Source organism: Gadus chalcogrammus, chromosome 17 (assembly GCF_026213295.1).
Source record: "Gadus chalcogrammus isolate NIFS_2021 chromosome 17, NIFS_Gcha_1.0, whole genome shotgun sequence".
Classification (NCBI taxonomy): domain Eukaryota; kingdom Metazoa; phylum Chordata; class Actinopteri; order Gadiformes; family Gadidae; genus Gadus; species Gadus chalcogrammus.
The window spans coordinates 1,441,949-1,467,918 of record NC_079428.1 but is presented as its reverse complement, the minus strand read 5'-3'; the positions used below and the strand labels follow the sequence as shown (position 1 = coordinate 1,467,918).

At 48.7% G+C, this 25,970-nt stretch overlaps 1 protein-coding gene across 1 annotated transcript in view; it reads left to right on the top strand.

The window, feature by feature from the left end:
* Positions 1 to 25,970, top strand: part of LOC130370390 (phospholipid-transporting ATPase ABCA1-like) — a 150,552-nt gene that overhangs the window by 100,524 nt on the left and 24,058 nt on the right. Inside the window, exons 35-42 of the mRNA XM_056576150.1 lie at positions 2,441 to 2,515; positions 3,770 to 3,939; positions 9,075 to 9,252; positions 11,271 to 11,386; positions 11,967 to 12,111; positions 19,324 to 19,447; positions 21,179 to 21,308; positions 22,403 to 22,529. Coding sequence (XP_056432125.1) covers positions 2,441 to 2,515; positions 3,770 to 3,939; positions 9,075 to 9,252; positions 11,271 to 11,386; positions 11,967 to 12,111; positions 19,324 to 19,447; positions 21,179 to 21,308; positions 22,403 to 22,529 — 1,065 coding nt within the window. The remainder of the gene's footprint in view (positions 1 to 2,440; positions 2,516 to 3,769; positions 3,940 to 9,074; positions 9,253 to 11,270; positions 11,387 to 11,966; positions 12,112 to 19,323; positions 19,448 to 21,178; positions 21,309 to 22,402; positions 22,530 to 25,970) is intronic.

The window sequence follows — 25,970 nt, the reverse complement described above, 5'->3', positions numbered from 1 at the left end:
CGGAAGAAAAAAAAAAAAAAAAACTGGAAACTTTATTATTATTTCTTCATTTTTTCATATTGCCAACTTTATTATAATTGCGAAATGTGAAGTTGAAGTTAGACAAGCAGTAAGGCTTGTGGAGTGCCTGATGATGAATGGAGGGAGAGAGAGTTTGATGGGCTCAACTGCTTGACCTTTGCCATCCATCTCGCCAAACTGTGGTCGGCACTATTTTTGTCTTCTCAATGTTGCCCCCCCGCCTTCGCTTCTACCCCCACTGTGTCTTGTGCCTCACTTCAAGATTGTACTCATCAGGTGCACACACACACACTCACTCGCTCGAACGTTCTTTCCTCGTCTCTTCACTCTCTCTTCCTTGCTCTCTCGCTCTCTCTCTCTCTCTCGTTCACTCTCTCGCTCTCTTGCCCTCTCTCTTTCTCTTGCTCTCTCTCTCAAGAGAGCAACCCTTTCTCTTGCTGTCTCTCTTGTTCTCTCTCTCTCTTGTTCTCTCTCTCTCTTTCTCTCTCTCTCCCTCTCTCCCTCTCTTTCTCTCTCTCTCCCTCTCTTTCTCTCTCTCTCTCTCTCTCTCTCTCTCTCTCTCTCTCTCTCTCTCGTTCGCTCTCTTGCCCTTTCTCTTGATCTCTCTCTCTCTCTCTCTCTCTCTCTCTCTCTCTCTCTCTCTCTCTCTCTCGTTCGCTCTCTTGCCCTTTCTCTTGATCTCTCTCTCAAGAGAGCAACCCTCTCTCTTGCTCTTTCTCTCTCTTGTTCTCTCTCTCTCTCACTCTCTCTCTTTCTTGTTCTCTCTCTCTCTCTCTCTCTCTCTCCCCCTCCCTCCCTCTCCTTATCCCTCGCTCTCTCTCTCGTGTGTGTGTGTGTGTGTGTGTGTACTTCAGACATCTCCCTTGATTTACATTCACTTTCCCTCTCAACCTCCCTCCCTCCCTCCCTCCCTCCCTCCCCCACCCCGGCCCCGCCCCCCCCCCCCCGTCGCGGCCTCTTCTGATCAAGGCACGGAGGGCCGACGCGGGGCCGAGCGGTGCCGCGTGGCGGGGGAGGAAGTGAGCGCGGCGGGGGATCATTTGCATTTATATCACACCCGTAATGTGGTCAGAGGGCTGCTGTCTGAGCCCGGTGGTGGGAGACTGCCTCCGCCGCCGCCGCCGCCGCCGCCGCTCTGTTGGAAATCACACGGAGGCGTCTTCCTCAAGCTCATCTCACGGCCCATTTCTCGCGTAGGCCTGCGGAATGGACAACAAGCTGCCCCCCCCCCCCCCCCCGACGCACCCCTATCCCCACCCCCCTCCTCTTGTTACTCCCCTCCTACGCTCTCCCACCGACCCCAACACCACCGACAACCAAGAAAGGAATCTGGAGTCGGCCACCGTTTTGATATCGTCGCGAAACTAGCATGAGGAGATTATTCCTGATTTCAGGAATAAACGTCAGTTTGGCAGCGTCGGGTTTTTGATAGTTTCTCAGGTTCTAACGGAGTGGAATTGATTTTTTTTCTGGGACAAACTCGGCAACATCCTTGTCCTAAATGTTCACCCCGAGCTGGTGGCGAAACGGAGATCAGTTACCGTGGTTACTCGTCGGCCGGGGATCAGCAGCTCTCAGGTGATGATTGTAGCAGGACTCTGAATCATAGAATTCAACCCAAGAAAGACAACAGATTCGGTGATAATATACACGCCCACGCGTGCAAAGCGCACACACTCACTCACATACAAAAACACACTCACAATTAAACGCATACACTCACTCACTCACTCACTCACTCACTCACTCACTCACTCACTCACTCACTCACTCACTCACTCACTCACTCACTCACTCACTCACTCACTCACTCACTCACTCACTCACAGCCACACGTTTTCTCTTCACCTAGAAATTACCCTTTCAGTAGCATAAAGTACATAAAGCAGCATCACATTTTCTCCCCAGATTTGCCCGCTATAATGTGGTAATGGCGTGATTAAGACACTTAAGACGGGCATATAAATAGCGCAGCGGCACCAGATGGTACCGAACGCAGCACGGGAAAAAAGGGCAAAGTGAAAACCCAGTGTGTTTGGCACACTGGCAATAACAGATTACACTCATCAACATTGATTTTTGCCTCGCAAAAAACACTACAAAGGATTAATCATGGACTCTGCTAACGAGGAATGGTGCAAAATAACCCCCCCCCCCCCCCCCACAGACAATTTCTCCGGGCAAAGCAAGAAGCTTGTCTCGAGTAGTTCAAAACAAATTGGTCTTAAATGCTTTTTTCTTCTTCTGCCACCTTTTTCTCTCTCTGACTCCAGACTCTTGTTATGCATTTCAAAGAGTTGCCATGGTTGTCCATGTGTATCCAATTAATTCTGAAAAGCCTTTTCTCTCCCTCCCTCCCGCCAACCACCCGACCCCAACCCAACCCCTCCTCCCCCCACCCCCCCTCCCCCTTCGTTAGGACAATGTGACTCGTCAGATCGTCCAGAACCTCGAGACTCTGCTGACGGAGCTTGGGAGAAAGGAGAACGTGAAGGTATCAGAAATCATAATATTCTCAATATTTATTTATTTTTGTTTCATTTTGTTGTGCGTTTCCTGGTTTTTATCTTAAAAAACACCAGATACATTTGAAAATGCTTATTAAACGGGAACGTCTCAGTTTGTTTTAGATTTTCAGGGGCCTTTTCAGGGGCCATGGCGTCAAAAGTGTCTCTCGTCATTTCGAAAGACCTACAGCCCATCAGAGCACCCAAACGCATTACACATCCGTGGCAGCCATCTTTGTAGTTCTCTTGTTCTTGTAATACAGGAGATCCGTCTTCTGCTTGATGGGACCCCAGTTCCTACTTATCCCAGTCAGTCTCACTTTAGCACAACCACAAAACGTAATGATTAAACACGCTTTAATTGTTTATCCTCAACCACACTTAACACTCAGCGGCCCCCTGGTTTTTTCATTTCACATTTTTCTCCCCCAGTGCGTTCACACGGACCGCACTCTGCTTGGTTTAATTAGACAATGAAGTTGTGTCCCACGTACTCTAACACAGCCAGGCTCACCTTCCATCACTGCTGCCTACACAATGTCTTATGTTCACGAGCGCACAGGAACGCTGTGCGAATTGTGTGGTCATTACACGGGGAACCAATGAAATCCCCCCGTTGAGCCATTTAAACCCGAAGCTCGCCTACAGCCAATGAGACAACCTCCTTGGGGTGTTGGAGAATTCTCTCCAACTGACACCGAGTTCGAATCGATAACGCCCACTCCAGGTTGAACACACACTCACACAGAGTCTTAAACAGTGTGTGTGGGTCCTCTCTACCCTTGTATACAAAGGAAAGCGCGCATGAATGGCGAATAGTTATTTCTAAACCCTCGTGTTCTGCTTCGTGCGGCTTTGTGTTTTTGTTTCAATTCTTGTGCGAGGGGGATTTGGACCTTCGCCTGTTTTGCATGGAGCATTATCAGTGTTTAGACAAATTGCTCTATGGTTCAGTCTCTCGTGTTTCTCTAGCAGCAAGGTTTGGAGTAACACTCTGCACCTCCTGGTCACCACCATGGCTGCATATCCAGTTTATAAATTAACAATTGTTTTAAACACGATTAACAGCGAGCACAACGGTCCCATTAAGGCCTTTATCAACCACAAATTCAACACAAATTACAAACGAGTAAAGCACAGACACAAAAATCCCAGAGACATCCCACACAGTTTCGATCGCCGCCCTCAGAAAGGCTGCTGCCACCTGATTGGCTGACACACTTCCTGCCCCGCCCCCACAGGTGTGGTTCTACAACCAGGGTTGGCACGGGGTGGTGTCCTTCCTGGGCGTGGCCGACAACGCCATCCTAAGGGGCGGGCTGAACGACAGCCTGGACCGGCAGAGCTTCGGCCTCTCGGTCTCCAGCCACCCGCTCAACCTCACCAAGGAGCAGCTGTCCTACGTCTTCCTGTGAGTGGAACCGCACCTGTATACGCACGCACACACGCGCGCAGCTATACACTCATTCATGCGCCGCGCAGGCACGCATGCATGCGCCCACATGGAGACGCGCAGGTACACGTGCGCATGCACGCACGCGGATACATGCATACACACACACAAAAGAAGGCATGCAATCACACACACACACACACGCACACACGCACATGCATACATACACGCATATAAATACACAAGCACACACACACACACACACACACACACACACACACACACACACACACACACACACACACACACACACACACACACACACACACACACACACTCGTATACCAATGCACACACACTCGTATACCAATGCACACACACATACAAATCAAAAAATCAAATCAACATCAAATTGAATTGAACAGCATCAACGACAACAAGAGCTTAAAACATCAGCCAGGCGCTTCAGATCAGAATTTATTTATAGAGTGCTTTTAGTGCAAAACATCAATGTAAAGTAAGTGCGGTAGGAAAACAACAAATTGAGGACAAGTAAGTAAGTAAGACTTTATTTATATAGCACATTTAATACAAGATTTGCAATTCAAAGTAATAAGTATACAAGGAATAAGTTCCAAATGAAGGTTAGCATCAGGAAGGCCCCCACCTACCTCTGAACCTGGGGGGAAGCTGAAGGGTAGCATCTACGTCTGCAGCTGTCACTTAGCAGACGTGTCCCCAAAGCGCCTTAGCAGTGAGACTGGGAGCAATAACAGCGGTCAATGACGATCGACTCATTACTCAACCACCAAGAGCTCCACGGGCAGAATAACAGGTTAGTGTTATGTGAGAGCACAGTGGCTCCAGGAATCAGAGGGACTCGTTAATGTTTCGATTTCTTTGTTGTGCAAGAAGAAATGATGCATCATACCAGTGGTCGCACGTCAGAGATCGTACATTTCAATAATTGACAAAGCACCCAACGACAACAACAAGAGTTTAAAACCAACAAAGGCCCTGTAAGGCCCAATCCTATTTCTACCCCTTACCCCTTACCCTTACCCCTCCCCCTTGTTTTGAAGGGGTAAGGGGGAGGGGGAAGGGGTAGAAATGGGATTGGGCCTAAGGCAACAGCCACCCTTCCCTACTGGGGGCTCATATATACAAGGTAGCCATTAAACAGATGCTAGCTGTACCCCCAAAGCAACACACAAGGGAGGCAACACACCATGGTACGACTCGGCCACGGCAGTAACACAAAGGTTTCTATCTGAACAAGAGGACGGAGAAGATATCGGATTCACGTCATAAGATAGGGAGGTATGTTTCGTTGTCGACAGACTAATCGGAGAGGAAACGGGAATCATCTACGATACGTGCAAAACACACCGAAAAGAAAAAACGTCTTACGATCGAAAATAGTGAAGAAAAACAGTTGGTGAGTGGAAAAAAAACAGTTGGTGAGTGGAAAAAAACAGTTGGTGAGTGGAAAAAAAACAGTTGGTGCGCTGAATGAAAAGAAAAAAAACGAAAGGGGGGAAGGGCGAAGACGGATAAGGCGGTGAGGGACGGGCAAAAGGAGGAGCAAGGAGGTAACGGGCGGTGCAAGAGGCGGAGCGGTCACCAAACAGGCGGACGGGCGGATGAGGGATCGGCGTCGCCGCGCACCGGGCCCCTGGGAGCCGCCGCCGGCGCGAGCGCTTCCTCGCTAGCGCGCGCGGCGGCGGTGCTAGCCGGGATCCCCACGAGCTTTGGAGATTGATGACGCGGCGGCGCACCTCGACTTGTACCGCCTCAAACCGGTTTTCGGTTATTTTTCCCTCCCGTTTTATTTTGGTTTTTGGCGGTTCTGTTATTAATGTGCGCCGGAGGTTTCCCAGCATGTTTTGCTTCCATGGGAGGGAGAAAAAATGCATGTTTTGTATTTCTATTTATATATATATATATAGGGTGTCGCATGTCGCTAGCATACGTTAGCCTTATCATGGATTTTAATGGAGACTCACGGTTAAAGATATAGTGAGTAATCACAGCGCCGTTCATCGCTGTCCTCTGAGGTCACACCCAAGCCCCGGGAATTCTGTTGTGTATCACTTTAACACACATGAACCCAACGCACACAAAGAGTGCAGCAACCTGTTAGAACCGTTAAAAAACACGCATATTTTTTTACCAAGGCCACTTCCTCGTTAGTCATTTCCTCCTTCCTCCTTTAAAAAAAATGAAAAAACAATTGCGGGTATTTTTATGGTAATACATCTCTTCCTAATATAAGACATAATAAAACAAGACACCGGGCTGCTTAGTTTATATACGACAGGGAAGTGAGTTTCACCCTCCTCTGACAATGGCACCGCGGTCCCGCTCTCGGCTTTCTTTAATCCTTCGGCCCTTAGCCTCTTCCATGCCAACGCGTTTACACAAGCATTCCCGCGGCTAATCACCTCACGCTAGCCCCGCTAATCCCTTGTGCTCGCCTAGCGCCCCCCCGGTGTCCGACCCGCTCCGCTATGTATGTACCTGATGATCCCGTCACGCCAGCCCCCCCCCAATACGAGAGGCAGCTGTGATGACGTCGCCATGGTAGCGGACCAGGCGGGTTTGTCTTAATTTATTTGCCGTTGTTTCTTAGCCCTGGAGTGTCGCCCTGGAAACGAAGCCGAGGCTGTTGTCGGTGATTTATGTTTTTGTTTGTGTGTGTTGGAGATTTGGGGAGGGGGGGTTTGTGTGCTGCTGAGAAGGGTTTGTTCTTAAGAAGGCGGGCAGGAGGAGCTAATGAAGGCATTAGCTCTTAGAAACGACACCGGTTCTGTTTTCTGAAAGCGCTTGCGTGCACAATGCACACATGCGCACGCACGCAAACACACACACACACACGTGCACGCACACACACACACACACACACACACACACACACACACACACACACACACACACACACACACACACACACACACACACACACACACACACACACACACACACTGGTGTACACACACTCACACAGACAGAGAAACACACACACAGACAAACACACGACGACACCGGTTCTGTTTTCTGAAAGCGCTTGCGTGCACAATGCACACATACGCACGCAGGCAAACACACACACACACACGTGCACGCACACACACACTCGCACACACACACACGCGTGTACACACACTCACACAGACAGACAAACACACACACACATACGAAAACAGACGAACATACACACACACACACACACACACACACACACACCAATAGTGTTTACAATGCATGTACGCCTACTCTCCTACTCTATCTGTGTCTGAGATTGACTGAAGATGACGGAATTGAAACCCCACTCATGCTGAGGGTGTCTTGCCAATGCGTAATGGACACAAATCTCCACGTGCATATTTATGTTGGAAAAGCAATCTCCTCACACTCCCAGATCGAACCGGACACACACACACACACACACACACACACACACACACACACACACACACACGCACACGCACACGCAGACAACTGTAAATGTTGGCAGATATTTGCAGAGAGCCTTGAGGTCTAGGTGGATTTCATTCCTTTATTTCCTGTGAATGAAGAATACTTCTATTGCATTTAAAGTGCTGCATTTAGATGAAGATACAAAGACTTAGATTTTATTATGACCTTTTGGAGGGAATGATAAGCTATGTTGTGGTTTTATAACATTCCATAAATTCGATATGGAAATGCATTCAAGATGAAACAATGCTGCTCATGCTTTTAGTGTGGAAGCCTCACGGGTTAATGTCTCTGTACCACCTTTGGTGCAAAACACAACACTACCTGAAGGTTGGCGTCTGGACAAAGGCGAGAGGGCAGCAGAAGTGGAGCAGCAGCGGCATAGAGTTGGACCCCTTCTCTAGCCTTGTGTATGTTGTTGGGCTAATGTTTCTTTCACTCTCCGTATTCCTTCCGCTATGCTCTCTCAGAAGAGCGCCAGCGGGGTCAATAACCCAATCATTTCAGCACCTCTTGCACAGCTGCTACTGTATATCTTGTCTCCCCGACCCCCCCCCCTCCCTCAACCCCTGCAGCCTTCGCCCCCCCCCCCCCCCCCCCCCCCCCCCCCAAGTTCCATCACGAGCTAATTAGCGGCCTAGCTTGTCCTCTTGCTCTGGCAATTAGCCGGCCTAAAATGTTCAAGGTTAGCTCATTAGCCATTCAGTCCCTTCAACTCTGCGCCGCGATGGGCAGTCGCGTACTCGAGGAAAAAGCGTAGGGGACGTGAGGCCGCGGTGCGACGCCGACCGAGCGACGTGATTTCACATTTATACGTCCCTAATTGCGTCTGCTTGCCTGCTGATAAATGCTGTGGCGCCGCCACACAGAGTAAGTTATTTAATATGCTAATTGTGCCGCACGGAGTCTTTGGAGAGATTAGCGGGCGACGGGTGGGGTGGGTGATGGGAGTTAATAAAATAAACTGTTTATTAATTGCTCATTGAGCAGATCCAATGAGGAGGACGTGTTCAAAGCTGAATACGCATGTATGGCGACGGTGTCACGGTGTCACGGGTCCCCCATCTCGGTTTTAACACAAAACCACTAATTCGGTTTTGTTTACGACCACGTGCAATACAATGTTGTGCAGTTGGAAAACACACAAAGTACTCTCGTAATCGCGCTCGAGGAAGATGGCGTCTCGGGAGCGTTTAGGAATTATCTTTTTAATGCAGCTTCACCAGGGATGAGTTATGGACGTTGGATAATATTCTCAGCCAAAGTCTGTAACAAATTGGTCACAGAAAGAGATTAGTCACAAATTGACGAGAAACAAAGTGGGAAGCCAGAGCTGTGAGTCCGTTTTTCTCAATGTAGATATTTTAAGTACATTTTCCAGCATGAAAAAAAACTATGAAATAAAATGACTCAATAATAAAAATTGTCACATATACTAATGAGTCTATTTTACCAGTTCCCCTTTCTAGTGTTGCATGAACATAACACTGAGCATTCAAGCTCCAACCTTTCAAAACAAGCAGCTGCCCTTAATGAAAAACACTCACACTCTGTGTGTGTGTGTGTCTGTGTGTGCGTGTGTGTCCGTGCGTGCGTACGTGGGTGACTGCCTCTGTTTGTGTGTGTGTGTGTGTGTCCCCATGCGTGCGTTTGTGTTCTTGTGAACCTTTCAGGGCGGCGACCTCCACCAACCTGGTGGTGTCCATCTGCGTCATCTTCGCCATGTCCTTCATCCCGGCCAGCTTCGTCCTCTTCCTCATCCAGGAGAGGGTGAACAAGGCCAAGCACCTGCAGTTCGTCAGCGGCGTCAACCCAGCCATCTACTGGGTGGCCAACTTCGCCTGGGACATGGTGAGGCCTGCGAGGGTCCCGGGATGCTGGTTCATCTCGTGGTCACACCGTTCTTGTTCGGTGGTGTCTCTTCGTCAACGTGACTTGCAGGGAATCGAGATGCACGCCCGTCGAGGCGTTCAAAGAGGTGTCATCGTACGACACACACGGGCGGCGCTCGTTAATGCTGATTGTAGGTGTTTTTTTTTTTTATGTACCGGGGCACACGGTAGACGGAGGGCTGTAGCCAGGGTTTGAACAATAGTTCAGTCCGGGGACTTCAGTGGTGGGGTCTCAGTTTTGTTGTCGGGGGGGGGGGGGGGGTTGTGCTCAGGTCGCCCTTGCACGCGACGATGAATGTCACACACACACGGCAGGCACAAATTACCAAGTCTCAACTGGATTAAGCATTAACTCATCGCGGAGAAGTTCACAACCGCTGATTTTGTATACGGTTGTATTTAGGTTGGAAATGTATTAATTTTTTCTCTGCAAAAACTAAACCCTAACCCTAACCCAGGGTCCGGATCCCGGTCACCCCATAGGTGGTTATGGGCGTGGGTTGACGTATCTTCACTGGCTGGGTCTGCTAGCCGCACCCCGGTACATACAAGTAAAAGACCTGTGATCAGTCTGATGCGAGACAGCTGTGTTTGTCCTTAGAAAAAAAAAAAAAAAAGGGTATTTTTGCGGATTGGGGAGCAGATGGGTGATCTCAGGATTTCGAATTTTAATAAGGATAAATATACTATGAGGATTATTAATTGTATTATTAATATAAAAGTCAGATATTTTTAATTGGTGTATTCATCATTTATTAATAAGTACAGTATATGACTGTAGAAAGGATCGATCGATACGGGGGAGATGGATCCCAATTTGTCGGCCCAAATGCGAGGAGATGAATAAACCGTTCCGAATCCGTAGGAGAAAAATACCACACAAAAAGTGCAAAAACTTCTATTTCCCAACCCACGGCTGTATTGAAATTATATAATTCCAGAGCGGGCTCAAGGTTCAGATCTCCTGAGTAATCGATTATCGTCCGATCGGACGGTGTCCAACGCACTGAGAGTCGCTGTCCGTTCTGGTTCAGCTGGTGTCCCTAATGATGTGTACCTTGTGATGGCAGCCCATTGGCTGATGCCTTTCACGCCTCATTGCTATTGGCCAATCATTTGGAAAGTGTGGCTGTGAGGAAAATAGGCATCGGGCAGTTTGTTGTCCTGACATTTAAACGCTTTGAAAAAAGAGAAAAATATGAATGCACTGTTGTTATTTATTTATTTTGTGTTGTATTGATGTTCTTCCTTCCACGACGGGATGTTTCATTGAAAATACAAATTGCGGCGTAGATGTTTGTGGGGTGGATAAAAACGTGATTCACTCAACAAATCATCATTTTTCTATGAATGCGTGTTTCATTTCATTTTCATTTATGTTTCTGCTGGGGGGAGGAGGGGGGGGGGGGGGGGCATGAACGAGACACGCGTGCGAGGGAGATGAATTTATGATAATTTTGTGTCAACTAATTTGAATTTAAAAGCTTTCGTCAAAAAGCCGTAACATGTTTCCTCCACTTGTAACAAACCATTAAAATACCATTAAAAAGAGAAAAAAAAAAGTTCACTGGTTTTAAAATGCCAAAACCATTATTCATGCACTCAGTGAAATGGGTTTCGCTGACAGACCACTTGCACTCTGTGAGAGGGTTTGATTGCTCCGTCGCCCTCTCTCGGCAAATTAATAGAAAATGAGACGTGGAGATACACGAGCGCTAATTAAAAAGTCATCTATAGATTTTATAATTACGCGTTTACTCACTGTTCAATGGAAACAAAACTGTGGAAGGGTAACATAAAAAGTACAAATAAAAGTTGAAGGGATGCTTAATATTCATCCATCTTGTCACGTCATGTGCCCGCCCAGAAAACGCAACAGGAAGTGTACATTTGAGCCTCGCAGGCCCTTGAAGTTGAAGGGGGATAACAGTTTAGGTCCCAGTTTGGTTAATTTTGTTGTTTTGTTTGCTTTGCCAGTGCAACTACGCAGTGCCGTGTGTCATCGTGATCCTCATCTTCCTCTGCTTCCAACAAGAGGCCTACGTCTCGCCGCCCAACCTCCCCGCTCTGGTCCTTCTGCTCTTCATGTACGGGTAGGTGGTTTGACCAGGCCCCCGGTCTGCTGCTCTTAGCCACGCGTTCGCCGCGATTCCAGTCCCCCGTTGGAGTGTCTGAGGAGGGCCGACGAAGAGCTGGACGGTGACGTTGATTAGAGCTGAAACGGACTCTGAGGACAAACAGCTAAATAAATTAAAATGGCAGGCGTCGACAACCGAAACCGTTTCTTTATCACCACGCATTAAATTGCAATATTTGTATTTATTAAAAACCATAACGAGCACTTACTTTCAGTTAGAAGGAGTTGGATTGCTTGTAACTTTTAATCATCGTCTTTGATTAACTTCTCCCGGCGCAGGTAAGTCAATTACGAATCTGTCAAATGCAATTTATTAACAAATTATAATAATACAACCACATTTACAGCAACATTGAACACCGCCCGTCTGTATCGCCGTAATCAAACCTGGAACAAAGAGAAACACTCCGGATAGACCACACCTTCACCAGACCACAAAACACTTGAGCATTCAGCGGAGCCCCCCCCCCCCCACCATCGGTCCGTCTGGAGTGTGAGAGTGAAAGCGTTCCGTCTCCCCCCCCCCCCCCCCCCAGGTGGGCCATCACCCCCATGATGTACCCCTTCACCTTCATCTTCTCGGTGCCCAGCACGGCCTACGTGGTGCTGACCTGCATCAACCTCTTCATCGGCATCAACGGCAGCGTGGCCACCTTCTTCATGGAGCTCTTCGACGACGAGGTGAGGCCATTCCCCCCCCACCCCCCCCCCCCCCCTCCCTCGCTCTGGGCACACGCACGCACGCACACACACACACACACACATGGACGCATGCACACATACTTGCACACACACTCACACATGCATCCGCACACTCACACATGCATCCACACACTCACACATGAAGGCACACAGAAGCCTATGCTCATAAAGATGGACAGAGAAGAACGGCCCTCTTATATTTACCTGAATATGAACATGAACACACACATACAGGCACACACACATGCACGCACGCGTACGCACTCCCACACTGGCACACTCTCACACATGCACACACGCACAGAGGCATATGCTCACACAGACAGACAGACAAGGAAGGCCCTCTTACATCCTTGAGTGTGAACACGCACAGACACACATGCACACACACGCACACACACGCACGTGGACGCATGCACACATACATGCACACGCACGTACATGCACCCGCACACGGGCATATGCTCATAAAGATGGACAGACAAGGACGGCCCTCACTTTCCCTCATCCTTGAGTATGAACATGGAAGCACACACTCCCTGAATCAATGACTAACGCACATGTACTTGTGTACACACCCTGAAATGAACTTACACACACTAGGGCTGCTCGATTATGGAAAAAAGCACGTCTCTCCCAAAAACACTTAGTAACTGAAAACTAAGAAATTACGCCTTAAAAAAATGCACAAAATGGTCAAAAAAAAAAAATCAAATCTAAAGTAAGATACAGATATGTATCCAGCTGTTCTATATTGAAGACTCTGTTATATTTCTTTTGTTATCGTTTGACGCTAAAATCGAAATCGAGATCGAAATTCGATTAATCGCCCAGCCCTAACACACACAGATATGTACATACGCACACCCGCTTACACACGTTCAGGCTCCAACACGCGCACGGCCACACATACACACACAAATCCACCCACAAATGTACTAACAGATTGGCAAGATTACACACTCACACAAGCCGCAAACACATACTACAGCTTCTAATGCGACACGCGTGCATCCGCATACATCGGGTGAGATTTGCTGCTCCGACAGACTATAAACTCCGGAATGTGGGAATAACAGTCAAGCGCTTTTGCAGACGTGTTGGTTTGGCTCAGTTCCCTTGAATGTTTAATCGTTGGGGCGGGTTAGGGCTGTATATTTCTCGGAAAAAAAATTGCCATCCATTTTCAAAGCGTTTCGTTATTTTCTCTTTTCACTGAGGTCTGCTTCGGTTGAGAGGCTGAACAGAGTCAAAGAGAGCGAGATGTTGACCAGCATCTGTTCTGAATTGGACTCCTCATCTACACACCCCATAGCTGGATATTGACTAATTACCAATACACCTCGGTTCTCTGTTTGCATTCTTTTAGTTTCGTATTTTGAGTTCAATCTTCATTTCAAATAACAAGTCCCTCTTCTTCCCTGATTGCCTTTCGCCTTCCTCATCCGGCTACACCCTTCATGTCTTCGCTCTGACGTATGTCACGAGTCTCCTCTGATGACGAACGCCCCCCCCCCCACCCACCGGCCTATTCAGATGGCGCTCTTGAGAACCTCAGACAGTCTCAGGCAGCACTTCCCCCACAAAGAGTCGTGGTCCTCAGCCTCTCTCATGTCCCGTACCTCAGCTAGCGATTGACTCAGACCTCTCCGTTCTGCCTCCCCTCAGCGCTGGCTCAAAGTTTCCTATTTAGTCCTGTTTTGTAGGTGTCAACAGAAGCTTAGATCCAAAGTCACCAGCACATGAACTGCTTAAGAAGCTTATAGTTCAATAGCAGCTCAGGTAGACGGCGTACTTTGGGTTTCAAACCCACAACTCACCGGTCAAACCCCCTATCCTCCACCAGCCTCATCACCAAAGACAAACCCTGTTTGTATGCAGATGATATCATCGTCGATGTTCCTTTGTCTGATGGGTCTCTCTTTGTCGGAAGATGTCCCCGTTACGTCTTTATGAAGTTTTGATACGCTCACTGTTTTTTATTCGCCGGCAAGGTTGGGAAACGTGCAGCTTTATTAAGAACGGCTGACGCTGGGAGTATGCTAACGGATAGTGCGCCTGCCGCTAGATTTACAAGGATGTGCCGTAGCAAATGCTTCTTGCTTCTCGCCTTCTCGTCTCCAGGGTATCAGCGCTTGGACAAAAGTCGGTTTCTCCCTGCTATGGCTCGACACTGTGGAAATGTACCAGACGTGTAACTCTGTATAAATATAAAAATACAGCTCGCCAGCGTGTCCCAGTTAGCTGGCGACAGGGCTACACCCTTTTTGAACTGTTTACTTCGAAAGATACCTTTACCCCCATTCGGCCACCATTTTGTTTCTTCTGGCGTCGTCGGAGCGGGCGGTTAGACGGAGACGCTCTGCGGTTTGTGTTTTCTCTCTCTCCGGCGTTATGTATTTCTGAGCGAGGGGGGGGGGGGGGGGGGGAGGGTTCTGAACCGAACGGTACCGTAGAGAATGGCACAGATTGTTTCTGTTCGAGGAAAGAATGAAATAAAATATTAAAACCCCAGAGGAGTCAAAGAGGAGCTTGGGCCCCACAGATGTCCCAGTTTGTCTCCACGACAACGATGGGCCCCGGGAAAGGTGTCGCGCATATATTTCTTTATTATTTTTTTTTTTTCCTGTACCTTGGGAGTGTCCTGTTCCCTATGGATTGCCTCAAATCCCAGTACTGCACTGTGTGCATGAAAAGCTCTAAAACTCTACCCACCCAACCGACACCTGGTCTAAACGTGTGTGTGTGTGTGTGTGTGTGTGTGTGTGTGTGTGTGTGTGTGTGTGTGTGTGTGTGTGTGTGTGTGTGTGTGTGTGTGTGTGTGTGTGTGTGTGTGTGTGTGTGTGTGTGTGTGTGAGAGAGCTAGTGCTGTAGTGAATCCAAGAGATCTGAAGACAACACTGTGTGTGTGTGTGTGTGTGTGTGTGTGTGTGTGTGTGTGTGTGTGTCCATGCATCTGGGCTGACCTGTCTGAGTTTATGAAGTTAGAGGCTAGCTGTATAGAGCCGGCTGTGTTGGTCAAATCTTCCGGGACGTTTTCTTCGACAGACACATCTCTGCACTACCGGTCTGTCAGTGAGCACTGCCTGGTCTCGACCAAGACGCCGATAGCTCTCTTTGCATTGCTGTGTGTATAACCGGAATGGAAATCAATTGTGCTGTAGTTGGATACAGGCACACAAGTAGTCTGATATGTACAAAGAAACAAAGATTCCCAGTAATGACGTTACTGTGAGAGGGTCGATAACGGACTTCTTCCGACCGGGCGGAATGGGGACCGCGTCTCGAACAGTAGAGTGGATTTTATTTTGAACATTGTTCATTGTTTCCTCGCATCGGGTTCATGGAAGCATTCCCTGTGGTGTGTGTTATAGTTTCAGTGTTCCTCCAAGGGATTCCCAGCGGTGTCGATGGCATTGGGGAACGGGGAAGCGGCAATATGGGGCAGACAAAACCCATAGAGACCCTATCTCTCTGCCACCACCACCCCTCCACCCCAGGCCTTTGGATATGATTTATAGGCTCGCTGTCCAAAAGTTGGGTGTTGTTGGAAAAAATTGCAGAGCATTCTGCTTTTTTGATCTCCTCGATAGACGGCCAATCAGAAGTCAGACAGCTCCCATTCTTGTCAAGCATCGACCTGCAATCCAGGCATGTATTCCGTTCGTACAATTTATCCCACAATTCTCTCTGAGGCTGATGGGGCCTTTCGCCAGACATGGGGGTCATCTATTATTACTATGATTATTACAATTCATTTGATGTGTTTTTTCTTGTTCTATCATTTCAATTATTCCCAAGACAGGCATTAAACATGAACGACCCATGTGAACACAAACTGAAAGAGTTTTCACAGTACTTCGAACCCGCCCCCCCCGACCGTCCTGAGCCAAAACCTATGTTTATTCATCAGCATAGCGCTGCGGTGCCATTTAAGCTCTGCTGTGTTATTGGCGGCGACGTTCCCTTCTAAATCTTCCCCAGGGTCGTCCGGTGTATGCAGATGAGTGCCACGGTGATAAATACACGCCGTGCCCTGCGGCTCGGGCCCCTGAAGGTTTAAGCACCGACGTCTTCGTCGACGGGGTCGATGGTTTGCTCGCTTGTTGTTTGTGGAGAGAAAGTAGGCCGGTGACCTCGTCAAACTCGCATGACTCCACCTCCTCCTCCTCCTCTCTGTATGCAGACGCCTAGTTGGTTTAGTTTGGTCTTGAAGCACAGGTTTTATTTGTAGTTTTTACATGTGATTGGTCAGATGATCTCATTGGTGTTTGACCATGGGAGACCCAGATGGATTATTGGAAAGGAATTATGAAAAATGAAATTGAAGGCCTATTAAAGTTGACAATGACGAAATGGCTCAATACTGAATGAAGTGTGTAATGTGGTGCATTTCACGGGTTTCATCATTGTGGGAGTAATTTGACATGCGAGGCCACAAATGAAATGTTTGGAAACCCTAGATTAGCATACAATCTTTATTTTTGACTGATACAATATTTACTGCCAGCTGAACATGTTAATCATATCTACTATTACCATAATTATATCCGGCCTCTGTATTGGACCTGTCCATGGTTGAGTGTGACCAAAACAATGTGAAACTCAAGTTGCTTTTCCCCAGATTTGCCCTGAAGATGATTAGATATATATGTATTGTTATAAATGTAAGTGTTCCCTGGCGGAAAACGAGAAGAACCTATCTCAACGCATAGGTTCTTCCATATCAATATGGGTCACCGACATCGAATCGAACTGTAAATCGACAAAGTATTCAAATGCACCCCTTCATTCCCTCCCTCCACTGTAACATCAGCCACCTCCGCCCTTGTCATCGCCCTTCCTCTTGGCCTGCCAGAAATAAAGTACAAATGACTAATTTATAGTCTCTCTGGATGTAAGAAAGTCCTTTGAAAACTGTGTTGAGTCGAGGCGCTATGCATAATGCATAAAGTTGCTTTTGAACGGCACCAGGAGTCAGACGTGCCAATACTCTATTTCCTCACTGTCTGTCTGTCTGTCTCTTCATCTGTGTAGCTCTTTGCATCATGTGGACACTGTCTCTCTCCCCTCTTCACTCTCTTCCCTCACCCTGTCATCAATGTCTTCCCTTCCCTTTCCTCCCTCCTCCTCTCGCTCCCTTGACTCTTATTTCCTCGCCTCTCTTCTCTTTTTCTTCCCTTCCTACACCTCTCCTTCCCTTATCTCCCCGCTAATCTCATCGCCTGCCCTCTCCATTCATGTATTCTTCTCTCCTTACCTTTTTCCCTCGTGTCCTTCGCTTGCCTCTCTTCTCTATCCTAGCTCCTTTCTACTATTCCTCTTTCCACTTCCCTACTGGTATCTCTCTGCTTCCCTCCTCTTCCAACCTCTTCTCTATCTTCCCCTGTCCTCTCCTCCTTTGCGCTCCTCACTCCCTCTCTCCTTTTTGTTCCTTTCCTCTCTCCTCCTCCTATATCTTCCCCTGTTCCTCACCCCCTTGTTTGTGGTCTCCTCCCTCCTTGTATACACACACAGCCCCTCTCTCTCCCTGCCCTCATTATCACTTTATCGCTGCCCCCGGGCTGTCACTCAGCGACGTCGCCCTCTTCCACTCTGTCTTTATTTATACAATTACTGGGAGTGTGGTTTCACCGGGCGCTTCTTGATTATAGCCGCCGGCAGGGGGGAATGCAAATGGAACAACCAGGGACATGAGAATATGAAGCACGGTCAATCCGGCCATTAGCGTTGTTCCGGGGTGGTGCGTCAATACAGACGTGTCTGTTGTGTCGCTGGGACCGGGGCCCGTCCGTCCGTCGTGCCTGTGTACGGCGGGATGAGGTCACGACCGGTAGCTGACAGGGCAGCAGGAACAAAAAAGGGGGGTCGGGTCTGAAGGGAGAGGAATACTCGGGGGGGGGGGGAAATGTGACGGACGAAAAGGCTTTTAATGAAGAAGCTCAGAAAATGAAGTTCAACACACGGGCGGAAAAACACTCACAGCTACAGAAGCACCCGGACAAAAGGGACATGACGGATGTAAAGAGAGCTGACAAGGGGACAAAGGAATGAACTGGTTTGTAGTGGGAGGGCGGAACGGGGGACTAGGGCGCGGGTGGGGAGATTGACAGAGAGGCTCAGGGGGGGGGAGGCGGGCTAAGGACGTGTGGTGGACAGGTGGAGAAGGGAAACTGAAATAAAAAAAGCAACAAAGAGGCCGACTACGGCGGAGTGGAGTGGTGTTATCTTCAGCCGGCGGACGGTGTGTTCTGTAGTCTCCCCACGATCCAACTGTCGTGGATCAAGACTCTTGATTCCAGCCTTGGCTCGCTAGCCACGGCTCGCAGCAACGGCTCGCAGCCGTGGCGGGGACACGACAGTGCTTCGCTTCTCGGTTGCTCATGTGATCAGAGCCTCTTCTCTTTGTGTGATGGTGTGACCTTTTCTTCCACTCTCTCTCTCTCTCTCTCTCTCTCTCTCTCTCTCTCTCTCTCTCTCTCTCTCTCTCTCTCTCTCTCTCTCTCTCGCTTTCTCTCAATCTGTCTGTCTTTGTGTCTGTATGTTTTTACATCCAAGTTCAGTTTGCGGAAAATTATAACCTATTCATGCTTGAGGGAGGAGGACAAGTCGGCGTGTCAACAAAAGATTTATGCGACTCGGTGCAATGTAAACAGATCCGGAGAATAAGTGTGAATAATTGATGATGTGCTGAAATTGCGTTGCTTAAATGTCACTCAAGAGTCGAGAAATGGGTGGCTGCGAAAAACCGGACACGCGTTGACCAATGAGGGGGTCGCCCTTTTAATGAGGTCATCTCATCGCACAGTCTTCTTCTTCAGTGGTACAATAGCACCCGACAAGAGGCTTATTGGCACCTACTGCTTATGCACTCCTAATATTCATTACAGTAGTGGATGGAAAAGCGCATACTCTTTCATTTTATTTTTTCGGATTTGCAGAAAGTTCTGTAAAATTGTCCCTGTCCTAACCCCCCTGCTGCTAACCAGATCAACCCCCTCCAGCAGTCGCCGGATATCTCATCCCCCCCCGGGGGCCAGACAGACAGATTGCCACGGGCAACACTTCCCCCTACCTCCAGGCCTCTCCGTCGCGTGGTGCTGTTGCGGGTTTCATTGTCCTAGTTCTGTAGTCCACGTGCTCACCCGTGTGTCTGTGTGTGTCTGTGTGCCTTTTCCCTTTCTCCAATAGAGTGTGGCCCGCATCAATGACATTGTGAAGCAAGTGCTATTGATCTTCCCCCATTTCTGCCTGGGTCGTGGACTCATCGACATGGCCAAGAACGAGGCGATGGCCAATCTGTACAGCAGCTTTGGTAAGGCACGTCCTTTTTTATTTTTCCGGTTGGTTTTTCCGTTTTATTTCTATTACAGTGTAGGCGTTTAAAAAGATAGGATTGCAACCATGTCTTGAGAGAGAAGAATATAATGACTCTTTTAATTCCAATCCATCACTCCACCTTGAAGCAAAATGTATGTATGCGTTATTGTAGGGTTGTATTTTTAATCGAGTGCAATGCCAATATTACAGTCTTTTTCTTCGGACGATGATGCCAAATTTCCACGCTCCCTTCAATCGGTCCTCGTCACTTTAAGTCCTCAAGGGAGCGGGGGGCAATAAAATGAGTTCTCCCAAAGTTCAACTCATCTAAAGGCCCATTCAGTTCCTTCAGAGGGACGGCACGCCACCGGTACCACGTAGTAGCAATCAATGGCCAATGAGAGTGGAGCATTTGTTCAGTTACACGAGGCCCACTGCTCCCTCCCAGTGGACACACACCTGTCACAGCCATTACATTTAGACAGTTAGTAGGTAGTGACAGGTAGACACGATGAGGGGAGAGGGGAAGACGGGAGCACGGGAGAGGTGTCGGAGCATTCTGAGAGGAGGTGAACAGGGAAAGTGAGGGAACTTGAACATAAGCGGTGTAGGAAAGGGATCCGGGGGTGATGTGAGGTAGGGAAGGAGTGAGAGAGGAGACGAACAGAGGTAGTGGAGGAGAGTGAGAGGAGAGTGAGAGGAGGTGAACATAAGTTGTGTAGGAGAGTGAGAGGAGGTGAACATAAGTTGTGTAGGAGAGTGAGCGGGCTGATGGTGAGTCAGTGGAGTCGTGTGAAAGGAGGTGAACAGAGGTAGCCGGGGTGAAACGGGGTCGTGGAGGAAAGGGATGGGGGGTGAGCTTGTGGGCGGATATTCAAGGTGAGAACGAAAAAGCAAAAGTGGATGCGTGAAAGCGCTGTGGGTGAAGTCTTGTCTCTTCGAGCGGAGAAGGAGGGTGAAAATACCGGGTTTGATGAATCATTTGCAAGGCTGCAGTGGAGGGCATGACGAGAAAAGCAATCACAACTTAAGAAGGACCCGGTGGTGGAGAAGGCAGGCGATTTACCAGAGAATGAGGCTGAAAACGCTCTCCTTTCTTCCCAGGCCAACCCCACACCATCGCCCCCCTCATCCTCTCACACACACACACACACACACACACACACACACACACACACACACACACACACACACACACACACACACACACACACATACAGGCAAACACACACACACACACACACACACACACACACACATAGGCAGTCAGTTGGAAGATGAGGAAGAAAGGGTGCATGTATAAAAGACACAATAAGGATTCGTCCGCATGGTTCTTTGAGGGTGAATGTGGAGGATCTCCGCGGCGCCTCCGTAGAAACTGGGCGCAGGGATCTCTTTGAGGCGAGGTTGGAAAGCTAAATTAAGGGGGTATCACAAAGGAACCCTCAAACCGCTCTCCAAATGCACTTACCGGAATGAAGCGAATGCTTTAAAAGGGAGCTGGCCGGGGCGGTTAATAAAAACGAAGTCGCGCCACTCTGTAATGCAATTCGTCCTTTTAGCTCTACCTCTGGGGCTTTTGAATTTGATATGACGGCCACGGCTAGCCGACACCATTAAAAATGGATGAAAGAGCCATTCAAACCCTCATAGAAACAATGGCCTCTCTTGTATCTCCTTCTCCGGTGGCTGGTATTTCCTATTTTCCTGTCTCTTCCTCCCGCAGGCGAAGACCGCTTTAAAGACCCCCTGGGCTGGGACATGGTGGGGAGGAACCTGTGCGCCATGGCCATCCAGGGGGCTGTCATGTTCATCTTCACCCTGCTCATCCAGTACAACTTCTTCTGCAAGCCCAGGTAGGCCTCTCCACCTCCTCCTCCTCCTCCCCTCATCTACAACTCTCGTGCTCCTCCTCGCCATTCAACTCCACTCCCCTCCTCCTCCTCCTCCTCCCCGTCCTCTCCTTCTCCTCTCCATCGACTCTACTCCTCCTCCTCCTCCCCCCATCCTCTCCATCGACTCTCCTCTACTCCTCCTCCTCATCCTCTCCTTCTACTCTCCTTCTACTCTACTCTCCTCCTCCTCCCCCTCATCCTCAGCCTCTCCTCTTTTTCGACTCTCACTCCTCCTCAGCCTCTCCTCTTCTTCGACTCTCACTCCTCCTCCTCCCCATCCTCTCCTTCTACTCTACTCTCCTCCTCCTCCTCCTCCTGCTCCTCCTCCTCCTCCTCCTCCTCCTCCTCCTCCTCCTCCTCCGCCGCCTCTCCTCTTCTTCGACTCTCCTCTACTCCTCCTCCTCCCCATCCTCTCCTTCTACTCTACTCTCCTCTTCCTTCAGCACACACCCTGCTGCCCTTGAGCCAGACACCAGCGGTACCTGCTCCTCAGTGACACGTTGCAACAATGACATCAGGGGTTGTGAATAAACAGCAGTCAAGGGGAAATGTACGCAGTTGTCAAGTTTCCTTAGATGTGTTTGTTTAGCCCTTCATGACAGTGAGTCCTGTTATGTATATAAGGAGCTATAGCTCATTGGATCATCAAAGCTTTTTCCATAGTATGAACCATGGTTCAAATGATTAAATACCTTCAAGATATGTAAAGGTAACACTGGAAAAGCCGATGTTCTATATTTTGTTAAGCTATGATCGCTTATTGCATTGTCATGCACACGTCAAACTCTTCATCGGTTGGCCAAATCATTTGGTGGCTGATTAATTGATTTGCAAAGCATGGTTGTCAAGGAAACTACATTACAAGGAAACAACTGTGTTACGTCAGATTTTTGTTTTTCTCCGGAGGCATTAGTTTATTCCCATCCCCAGCCCGCCATCACGATTCCTTAGCTCACGTAGACGATTCCCCTTTAAAGGTTCCACTCCCGCTTCTGATATTATTGCGCCGGTGACTAACCTCATTGCGCTCTTCCTCTTCCTCTCTTCTCCCTCAGGGCGGCCGGGGGAAAGTCATTATCTCAGGATCAGGAGGAGGACGAGGACGTGGCCCTGGAACGCCAGCGGGTCCTGCAGGGCCCGGCACAGCAGGAAGACCTGCTCCGGATCATAGATCTCACCAAGGTACCCTGTCCCAACCGCCTCGCTGTGTTCATTTAAGAGCAGTATTAAGAATTGCATTGCAGTCTTACATTTACATTTGGGGGAACAACGCTTTTTTCCAAAGGGGTCTTACAATGAGTATATTTGTCAGAAGAAAACAACAATATATCGATGTCGGTACAGTTAGGATGTTCATAGATCCAAGTGCCAAGCACTAACAATCGCTAGGTTAACCCATTCAAGGTATATAACAAAGATAGCTAGGATAAGATGCTACACGATTCCTTCTTTAATCGTAAGGACGTACAACATACACTAAATGCGTACATTAAGTGCCAGGACATATAACATACAGTAAGTGTGTAAGAGGGGTGGGTGGGGGGTACAGGTGAACTCTGAACAACTGAGTCTTGAGTCTTTTGTAGAGGCTGGTGTTGCGACTCTGTGGTCCTGACAGTCTTCAAACATTTAAAGTGTCACAGACGTCACTCGCGGTTATTTTTATCTCTGCCCCAGCACCGGTCGTTATTTCACGGGTCACGTTGTTTATTATCAATTTGGTTTTGTAATTATGTTGATCCAACGCGGGGGAGAGGCACTTTAGAGGGCCCCACGCAACCCAAGGGCCGGCAATCCCTTACCAATAAATCCTGCTCTCTGCTGACACAACAACTCTACCCTGTGCATCCCCACGCCCGGGGACTTCATAACAGTGGCTGCTGCTGCTTGTGTTCACAAACAAACTTTGAAGGATGTATACAGTGGTGGTCTGGTATGCCGAAGTGTTGACAACGGGTTTGTTCGTCCCTATAGTTTACAATTCTGTCGCATGAAAGGGTATCTAAGAAGGTGCTGCTGCATCACAACCGGTGAAGGTGTCGAATTTGGGTGTGTGTATGTCTGTCGGGCTGGAGTAGAACTGACTTGTGTCGGGGTATGTGGAAACTAGGCGAGAGAGCTCTTCCGTGGTGCTTAACCCGACCAGTTTAGGGTCATGTCGACGCTAGTTTAGGCAGCTGTCCGTGGTGCTGAACCAACTAGTGCATATGCGTCAACGCAAGGTTAGGGAGCTGTCCTTGGTGCTGAACCGACTAGTGCGTACATGCGTCAACGCAAGGTTAGGGCGCTGTCCGTGGTGCTGAACCGACTAGTGCGTATATGCGTCAACGCAAGGTTAGGGCGCTGTCCGTGGTGCTGAACCGACTAGTGCGTATATGCGTCAACGCAAGGTTAGGGCGCTGTCCGTGGTGCTGAACCGACTAGTGCGTATATGCGTCAACGCAAGGTTAGGGCGCTGTCCGTGGTGCTGAACCGACTAGTGCGTACATGCGTCAACGCAAGGTTAGGGTGCTATCCGTGGTGCTGAACCAACGAGTGCGTATATGCGTCAACGCAAGGTTAGGGCGCTGTCTATGGTGCTGAACCGATAAAGTTATTGTCACCGTTACTGACTGGAAACCAGTACGATTCATTTATTAGTATTTTTATTTTACAATTCAATAGTTAAATAAAGAAGTTTATATTATAAATTATTCTCAACACATCGGCCTGGCCTAAAGGAAAGAGAAGTTTTCAGCGCCAGTTGGTCATACTAAAGAATGTTTTTTTTTTTTTTTTTGTGAATAATACACAACATAAGGAACTTAATAAATTATAAAAAAATCGCACATTAAATCGCATTCGCAATATTGGTCAAAAGAATCGCAGTTAGATTATTTCCCCAAATCGTTCAGCCCTAGTTTAGATGCATCCACACCAGTCGGGTGAGTTATCCGTGCTGCTGAACCCACAAGTGTGTAGATACGTCAGCGCTAGGCGGAGGAGCGGTCCATAGTGCTCAACCAATCAGCGGTCAGATGCTTCCCTTGTGATGGAGAAAAAGAAACATCCTCATCACACTTTCATATGCTCATGGCTCGCGTTTGGCTTTAATCAACTTCCACTCCCACGAGTGACCGCTAAGTGGCCCTAGGAGGGGAGCGAGGGCCCTGTAGTGGCTTCATGGCGCACCGGGGGGGGGTCAAACCATGGCCTGCGCTTCGTGGACGTTGCCATGGTTGCGCTGCAGCGTGGCGCACCACTCCCGTGGCCGAGATTCTAACACTCGGTCTGTCAGACAGATGTCTAGGGGCGGACTGGAGAGGTTCACTCCTGCCGCACACTCGCCTCGTGTCGTTCTCATGGCAGCGCGCCGCTACCTTACACTCTGTCTGGCGTTCTCCTGCTCGCTCTGACTCGCTCACCTCGGCTTTCGGGCAGGCACGACACACTGACACAGGCGTCGGAGGTGTTAGCAGGCGCTGGGTGAAAGGGTTTCGGTTAAGTGGGTCTGTCAGCGGCAATCGACGAAATTGCATTTGGCTCTACATTTCAAACGCCTTCCCAGTTTGAAACATTCCTTTATTGCTGCCTTTTGTTCGTTTTCTCTTGCTCTGACGATTTTACACCCTCACTCAAACTTTTTTTGTGTGCTATTTTTATATAATGGGTATTAAACCACTTAAAAGTTAACAGTGCTTTAACATGCGAAACAAAACCCACGGCAGGGAACGCACCTTTACATTAACAAAAATCATCCCTTACAAGGGAGGCAATGCTCCTCTTAGAGACCAGTAGCATCTCAGCCCGGAGATCCGACACTGGTGTGTTTCATACCAGGCAGACTCCCATGACCACCGCCCCTGGCCTACACTATAACCAAAGGCCAGCGTCGGAGGGAGAAGGGATGGGTTGTGTGCTGACCACAGCTGCGGCCCGTCTGATTACGGTCCGGACCCAGGTTTGATCAACGAGCGCCAGGCCTCAGCGGCCATATGGCCCAGGCCCACGGCTGTCGTAAATCTCACTATGTGTTTTGAAGCGATCGATGGGCCATCAGTCATTTGTCAGAGCCTGTGCGCCTCCTCTCCCCTTTCCGCTCATCTATCTTGGCTTGGACAAATGTTTTGCTGTGTGCCCCCCTGCCACTAGCCTTTGGCCGTAGCGCTGTAGCACCTGCCGGCATATGTGCTGTTAGCGGTGTCACTATAGCACCGGTTTGCATATCTGCTGTTAGCTGTAGAGAGCACTTGTTAGCATGTGTGCTCTAAGTAGTAGAGCTACTGCATCTGTTCTGTTAGCTGTAGAGCTATAACACTTTGTAGCGTTTGTGCTGTAACTAGTAGAGCTACAGCATCTGTTCTGTTAGCTGTAGAGCTATAGCACTTTGTAGCATTTGTGCTGTAACTAGTAGAGCTACAGCATCTGTTCTGTTAGCTGTAGAGCTATAACACTTTGTAGCGTTTGTGCTGTAACTAGTAGAGCTACAGCATCTGTTCTGTTAGCTGTAGAGCTATAGCACTTTGTAGCGTTTGTGCTGTAACTAGTAGAGCTACAGCATCTGTTCTGTTAGCTGTAGAGCTATAACACTTTGTAGCGTTTGTGCTGTAACTAGTAGAGCTACAGCATCTGTTCTGGTAGCTG